Below are 8,627 nucleotides of genomic sequence, written 5' to 3' on the forward strand. Positions count from 1 at the left end.
AAGTATTAGTGTCTGTGGTGTTGAGAAATAGCTGAAAACGTTAAAACTGAACAAAGCTCCAGGCCTGATGGAATCCCTGTCAGATTCTATACTGAATTTTTCCCGACCACAGGATCCTGGGTTCGATTCCCGGCGGGGTCAGGGATTTTCACTTACCTCGAGATGATTAGGTGTTTGTGTTGTCCTCATCATTCATGAAAGTGGCGAGTTTGGACTGAGCAAACATTGGGACTTTATACATGGGCTGATAACCAAGCAGTTGGGCGCCCCACACACCAAACATCATCTATACTGAATTTGCTGCTGAGTTGGATATGGGATATCCAGTGAAATTTGTGATTTCTTGGCAGGGGGGACACAGCATTTTATCTTGGATGGAGAACCATCGTCAGATGTAGAAGTAACTTCGAGTGTGCCCCAGGGAACTGTGTTGCGACCCTTGCTGTTAATATTGTATATTAATACCCTTGCAGACAATATTAACAGTAACCTCAGACTTTTTGCACATGATACAGTTATCTATAATAAAGTACTACTTGGAAGGAGCTGCGTAGAGATTGGCAATCTACTCTAAATGTTCAGAAATGTAAAATTTTGTACTTCACAAAACGAAAAAACATAGTATCCCATGACTGTACTATCAATGAGCCGCTGTTGGATCTGCCAACTCTTACAAATACCTGGGTGTAATACTCTATAGGGATATGAACTGGAATGTTCACACAGGTTCAGTCGTGGTAAAGCAGGTGGTAGACTTCGGTTTACTGGTAGAATACTGGCGAAGTGTAGTCAGTCTACACAGGAGACTACGTACGGTCACTCGTGCGACTGGTTCCAGAGTTTTGCTCAAGTGTTTGGGACGGTACCACATAGGACTAACAGGGGATGTTGAACGTATACAGAGAAGGGCAGCACGAATGGTCACAGGCGTGTTTAATCCGTGGGAGGGTGGCACAGAGATACTGAAGGAACTGAATTGGAAGACTCTTGAACAGAGACGTAAACTATCTCGAGGAAGTCTATTAATAAAGTATCAAGAACCGTTTTTAAATGATTACTCTAGGAATATACTACAACCCCCTATGTATCGTTCACATAGGGATCGTGAGGATGAGATCAGAATAATTACTGCACGCAGAGAGGCTTTCAAACAATGATTACCTTTATTACCAATTCTATGTCATTCACCAGCCACAGCTGGGCAGACAGCGTCAACATACAACATTATCAAAATACATGAATACAACTCTACTATGATAGTAATTTAATACCGCAAGACATATTTAAGTTATAAATTAGATTACAATAATATCACAACTATAAAATAGATACAAGTATATAATGAAATTAAATATAACCGTTGCTGTTGAAGTCATGGAACTGAGCTGCAGCTCAAGTAAACACTATGCTAGTACTAAAGAAGAACTCTTCAATATTACAGAACGGTTGATCTTTTAGCTTGCACAAAATAGAAGTTTTAAATTGCTCCCATGGTAAAGACTGAATGTGATCAGGTAGAGCATTAAACAATTTTAGGCCCACGATTAGGAAGATGTTTTGGGTCTTTGCTGATCGACGTCTTGGCATGCCGATACTGTCTTTGTTGCGAGTGCTGTATTTGTGAACTTCAGCTCTCTTTCTGTAAATGTCATGGTTTCTCTTTATGTCGAAGATACAGTTCAATATATACTGGCTGTAAACAGTCAGAACACCTAAACTGGTGAAAATTGGTATACAGTGGTCTGTTTTTTTGCTCGAAGTAATGATCCTCATTGCTTTCTTTTGCAGTAAAAGCCAATTCTTGCAGCCTGCAGAATGGCTCCAAAACAACAGCCCATAACTAATGTGGCTGTGGATCATTGCATAGTACACAGTTAGAAGGTACTGTTCTGGTACTATACGTTTCAGTTTCCTCAAGAGGTACAGGACCCGTGTAAGTTTGGAACATAAATGTTTGGTGTGCTGTTGCCAGGTTAATTTGGTATGAATGAGAAAGCCCAGAAGTTTAACATCTGCTGCGTTACCCAGTGCTCCAGTACTGCTGAGGCTGCATATCATCCTCTGAGTTTTTTCTTCATTAATTTTCATTTTGTTCATGATAAACCAGGCCTTAGCTTCACTGAACAAGACTTCTGCTCGTTGGATTGCCTGTTCAACATTCTCTCCTTTTGAGAACAAGGTTGTATCATCCGCAAACTGCAAGGTGTTTTTCTTCTCGCGCTCCATACGGAAAGGGGACAGGAAGAAACCCTAACAGCTCGTACAATGGGATGTACCCCCTGCCATGCATCTGGCGTTGGTCTGCAGAGTATAGGTGTAGATATAGAACACACATAAACAATAATCGTTAACAGCAACAGTAGCTACTTATTTTTATTAATGACCTTCCTCACTGTTCTAAGGCTACCATCAGATTTACTCTTTTCGCATATGATACATCCCTTGTAATTGAAAAAACACCTGAAAATGATATTGCATCATCTGTCAACTTGGTATTCCATGACCACCATAAGTGGTTCAGATGCAATGGCCTAACTTTAAATCTAAAAAAAAAATTCAGGATGATGTAAGTCTAAGCTGTAATGATCAAGATATACATCAAGTGTATTCAACAAAATTTTTAGGCCTCCACATTGACAATAAATTAAATTGGTCTTGCCATATCTTGGACTTGAGTAAAAGACTTAGTTCAGCAACTTATGCTCTACGTATTATAGCAACAACTGCTAACAGTGATGCTGTTAAGGCTGCTTATTTTGGCTATTTCCATTCATTGTTATCCTATGGCTTAATATTCTGGGGTAACCAACCAATGGCAAATAAAGTATTTGTAAGTCAGAAAAGAGTAATTCGAATTATTAGTGGAGTTAACAGGAATCATCATGCAGAAATCTTTTTAAAACACACAAAATATTAACAAAGACCTCACAATATATCTTATCCCTTATGAACTTTTCAGCTAAGAACCTACACATGTACAAAACCAATACTTCTTAACATGACTATGACACAAGAACAAAACATGACTTTCATGTTGATAGAAAAAACTTGATTCTGATACAAAAGGGAGTATACTACTCAAGCATAAAGGTGTTTAATGCACTCCCGTCTGACATAAAAAATCTTACCAGTGAAATGCCTAAATTTAAGAGTAAATTGAAGGAATATCTTCTGGAAAAAGCGTTTTCCTCTCTTAATGAATTCTTTAATGTAACATTGTAACTTGGACATAATACTTTACTTGTAATATTTGCTATTGCCACTTTGTAACTTAATACATCTTACACCAGTATGGGAATTCGTGTTCAGGCAATTGGCACTATCAAATTCTTGCTAATGTACAGAGCAAAAAGTATTTAAACCGACTAACTCTGGGAGGTTGTAGGGGACATCAAAACAAATATTACTCCCTAATATCATTTTTTCCTATGAGGAATATTTAAACCGGTAGAGGAAGATTTATCTGGCGGCAAATTAATTAAACCAACAAACACTTTTCCATTTTTTTATGACCATGAGACAACACATTAACACAACCCAATTTCAATTACAGTAGATTTTCAAAAATGCCTCCATTGACACGCAAACAAAGGTTACGACGTCGGATCATGTTCTGTCTGACACGGGCACAACCCCCAGGAGTATCCTGAATTGTTCCTGCTGCTGTTACTATCCGGGCAACCAGATCCTCTTCTGATGCAACAGGAGTTGCGTAAACAAGGTTGCGCATCTCTCCCCACACAAAAAGTCCAGAGTCACGACATATCTGGGGATCGAGCAGACCATGATACAGGACCATCTCTGTCAATCCACGTTTCTGGGAACCGTCGGTCCATGAATCGACGCACACGACGACTGAAATGTGCTGGCGCCCCGTCATGTTGGAACCACATGTGTTGTCTTGTAGGGAGCGGGACGTCTTCCAGCAATTCTGGCAATGCTCTGGCAAGAAAATTGTAATAGTGCCTGCCATTTAATGGCCTAGGTAGCAGATACGGCCCAATTAAACAGTCCCCAACAACAATGATCCTCACATTAACGAAGAACCGCACTTGAAGAGCGCTAGTAACTGTGGCATGTTGGTTATCCTCACTCCAAACATGCGAATTGTGCATGTTGAAGACTCCATCACGCCCGAACGTTGCTTCATCGGTAAACAACACAGGGGATGGATATGTAGGATGCATTTCACACTGTTACAGGTAACACTGCGAAAACTGTGCTCTGGGTGAATAATCAACTGGTTCCAGGTTGTGGACACGCTGTAAGTGAAATTGACATAACAATTACTCTCGAAGGACTGTTCTTACATTCATCTGGTTCGTCCCCATGTTACGTTGGTACACAGCAGCAAAGGTCGTATGATGCGGGATACGGCGATTAGGATATTGTTGTTGATAAACCCGCTGTGCAGCTCGTCCGTTGTGGTGTGCTACGTAGTACGCACAAACCATATCAGTGTACTCACTCCAGGGTTATCGATCCATTAGTAAACAGAGACAATGCACTACTACACTGGTGGACAGCAATTGTCTACAACTGAAGTGTGTAATACGCCCTCTAACAACTGAAGATCGTAATACGGCCTCTAACAACTGAAGAGCGTAATATGGCCTCTACTGGTTTAAATAATCCTCATAGGATAAAATGACATTAGGGAAAAATATTTATTTTTATGTCCCCTACAATCTCCCAGAGTTTGTCGGTTTAAATACTTTTCACCCTGTATAGTTTGTAATATGGAAAATTGTAATTTATTATTTTATCGTTTTATACCTCTGTTTCACCATAGAAAATGCTTAAGCTTGTAACTATTATACTTTGTTTCTTAGATACCAATTGCAATTTACATTTGTTAACATGTACAAGTAGGCTATTGTGTTAATTTATATTGTGACTCGTTCCGTATCCATGCAATTCTTTTGTATACCGGATATACGGAACACGAATAAATAAATAAATAAATAAATAGACAGGCTGCCATAGTACCGACGTTGGCCGATTTGTCGCACGTGATTCGTCAAATTGCTTGAAAATTACGAGAGATCGCTGCGATTTGCCCATGCAGATGCGAAATATGAATAGATGGTACGACGTGGCGATGGACTGTTGCGATTCGCCGCTCGGGTGCGGGGCAAATGCGCTCGAGTGCGCTATGAAACGCCGTGCGGCAGCTTTCACATTAGCCCGGCGTAGGCGTTGCCGTCTAAAATGCGCTCCCACTGCAGTAGAGCAGACAAAGTTATCGAGCACGCGGCCGCCGCGCCGTTAGCACGGCACCGTGTGGAGTGGTGGGGGACTAGGTAAACGTTGGCGCCTTCACACACAGCGTTCAGGCAAGGCACGACATTCTTCAAGGCAACCACAGAGTGCAGTTTCCGTTTATTCGTTCCATTTTTCTTACACTTTCATTCTGTTCTCGTAATTCCTCGTCTTTAGCCTAAATATGACTTGGGAAATAGACACTAAGCGATTAATTTCGTTAGTGAAAGAACGGCCAGTTATATGGGACAAAACTCTGGGAAATTACAAGGTCAGAATTCATACGAAAAATGCGTGGATTGGTATATTCAAGGAATTGAATGGTTCGTATCAAGCCATGAACTACAAGGAAAGAACTGAATATGGTAAGTAAGTTGTTCAAAAAGCTTTTACTGTATCGTTTTTTTTTTTTTTAAGACGCTTACTGTAAATAGAGTAATAACCGTGTTTTCAAAAACTCAGTTAACAATCCTAGCTGACGTCAAAAAGTAAACCGCGATTATGTTCTTCATATTATTTACTGAAATTCCCTCATGTACTTGCTCAGCTCGACACACATTGCAGTCTAATTATTGATAGTGTATCCTCAGTTTCATGAAGATAGCTACGTCTCACACGGAGTTACGGAAAACTACACATGATTTTACAGGCTCTAGAGAAAAATCGATATCAAGTTGAACTGTGCGCGAGAAATTCACTATTTGATGCTCACTACCCTGAAGTCACGTTCTACGAACTTTCGGCTCCGAGAAGACAGTAGTAGAAAATTCTCTCCAACCCTAACAATTTATTCCGACATATGTGATAGCTAAAGCTGTCCGCAGTATAAATAAGCCTCATCCCCTGCGATAAAAAAAAAGACGCCTCCGGGTTTCGTACCAGAAAGGAATTTTTTTAGGAATTTCCATTTCTTTTTATACTACTGATTTCCACGCTGAACTTCTTTGAATATAACCCTTCTCATGGTTTCCAATATCGTACAAAAAAGAGTAATTTGAATCTGCCGTGCTCATAAATACAATAGACAATAATCCTTTCCAGCTGATATAAGTTGAATTTGAAGGACTGACAAGTATGCGTTTATCGTCATCCTAAGTATCGAAAATTTTGAGCGACTGTTTCCCTTTGCATCGATTGGTTATAATTAAAGTGCAGCCACTCACAGAGGTCCAGTGTGGCCTTGATAATTATCGGATAGCAGCGAAATTTGGTGGCTATGGTAATGCATTGGGCAGAACATATTTACACTGGATAAAATATGTCCAATTTTGCCACCACCAGGTGCAAATCTGGCGTTTTGCATGTCGTCGACGTCTCCGTTACTCACATTGAACACACTGTGTAAGTGACGGTTAATAACGCCTTTCTCACTTTGACCTTTTCTGCCCACATCCCGTACCTAATCCATTACATACGTTAATATTTCTGTGTGTCGTTCCTGCATTCATATCTCCAGATTTGCACCTATTGGTAAAAATTGGAACTAATTTTTTTTTCTAGTGTAAATCGTTTCTACATCAGTGCATTAGAACATCTACAATGTTTCGCTGCCATACGATAATATTACAACCCACACTGGACCTATGTGAGTGGCCGAACTTTAATTATAGCCATCTGATACATTCGTGAGCAGAAGGCAATCGTGACGCATGAACCAAATACTTTTGAGGTTATACAAAAAAACAGTACAGAATTGCAAATTAACCACAAAACATGTTTTCAGATCGATGTTTTTTTTCTTGTTCCTGTGCTTGTTATGTTGGTATATGTACATTTGCATAGTGTGTGAAATGAATGAAGCCATCTTAATGTTTTTTTTTTTTCTTTCAGGCAAAAGTGTTATGAAAAAATGGACCAACGTTCGAGATTCATTTCATAAAAGCGAAAGGAAGAACACTTCTTCCTTTAAATCAAGATTCGGAAAACAGACAACTTCAACATACATTTACGGACAAGAATTACAATTTTTAAAGAAAGCGTCCAGCGGATGTCCTACTGAAGTCAGTATGCCAGTCGTTAATGAAGATTCTAATTGTATCACTGACTCTTGCAGTGAGGAAGAAAGTGAACTGAAGGAAACAGTCCCAAAAAGTAACGGAAAGCATAAACAAGATACCGTGGAACAGCGGATGGCGGACGTTTCTAAACAACATTCAGATCGCCATATATCGTTTTTCAGAGGTGTAATTCCATCTTTAGAAACATTCGACGATGATGAGATAGTAGAATTTCAGCTAAATGTTCTTCAGATCATTGCAAACATTAAGAAACGAAAAAAGGACATCAACAAACATTAATGAAGCTATTAACGTTTCCCAGCATCGACACGCACAAAGCCCATATATACCTGTTCATTCCTTTTGCCAGAACCTTCGGCACGTCTTCAACCCTGCCGATGAGCAGACATCTTCAAGAACTGGAACCACCCTGCATTGTGACAATGTTGAACAGCCCACCGAGTGAATCAGACAATTTAGAAAATTCGTGATTCATATTATTTTACTATTACGTAAACAACAAAATCTACACTTATTTGAAATCTTTCGTGATGGTCTTTTCTTCTTTAACAACATTAAATTATAAATCTATGATAAAAATGCTTTTGAATCTACGGTGTGATGTTGTTGATGTCTTCGGTCCCAACCACCCAACAAATTGTGCCGTGTGTAGCGCTGTCGGACCACCTTCCCATGGAGGTAAAAAAATGGGAGGTGGCACTACAGATTTACACCGTAAGTTGCTTTGAAGCCACAGTGGACGCCATTGTAAGTAGCACAAAACATTAGCAGACTATCGTTTATGAGTGCTTCTTGTTCATTATTTCTATAGGGTGCCCGCAGTAACTGTTTTAAATGCTAAAAATTCTGTTCTTGAATGCATATTTGCTCATCAACACGAGACAGTCATATGACGTCACGGGGAAGTGTCAATGTGGTGAACTGTGGGGTTATAAATGCGGTGAACCTAATGTTTCGGGCTAGTTAAGATGGCGGACATCAGTTTCAAGTTTGTGACGTAATGCCATCTTCCCTCTTTTCTTACCTCCATGCAACTTCCCGACTGACGACCGTCTGCTGTCGGTACGCGCGAAAATACACGCTGTTTAAAATGGCTTATGTGTCAGACAGCGAGGCAGATGGATCTTTGATGACAGAGTTTCTAGACAGATACAGAGACTGTAAATGCTTGTGCCCCAGTGCATCTGCAGCGTACAGCAACAGTGAAGAGAAATGTAGCAATCACTTCCTTGTTGAATAAATAAATTGTTTTAGTGTTTTGTTTTGTATTACCTTGGTATATTTCCTCAGGCACCTAAAAATCATACTGCAGGTTTTAGGAATCATTTTCCATAGTGATTGAGGAGA

General features: G+C 39.9%; 1 protein-coding gene across 1 annotated transcript; it reads left to right on the forward strand.

Annotated features, from left to right (window-relative positions):
- Window positions 1-5,278: 5,278 nt before the first annotated feature.
- LOC126093513 (uncharacterized) lies at window positions 5,279-7,821 on the forward strand. Its single transcript, XM_049908724.1, has 2 exons — window positions 5,279-5,627; window positions 7,093-7,821. The coding sequence occupies exons 1-2, from the start codon at window positions 5,447-5,449 to the stop codon at window positions 7,557-7,559; spliced, it is 648 nt and encodes a 215-aa protein (XP_049764681.1). The 5' UTR covers window positions 5,279-5,446; the 3' UTR covers window positions 7,560-7,821.
- Window positions 7,822-8,627: the final 806 nt, after the last annotated feature.

Source organism: Schistocerca cancellata, chromosome 1 (assembly GCF_023864275.1).
Source record: "Schistocerca cancellata isolate TAMUIC-IGC-003103 chromosome 1, iqSchCanc2.1, whole genome shotgun sequence".
NCBI classification, from domain to species: domain Eukaryota; kingdom Metazoa; phylum Arthropoda; class Insecta; order Orthoptera; family Acrididae; genus Schistocerca; species Schistocerca cancellata.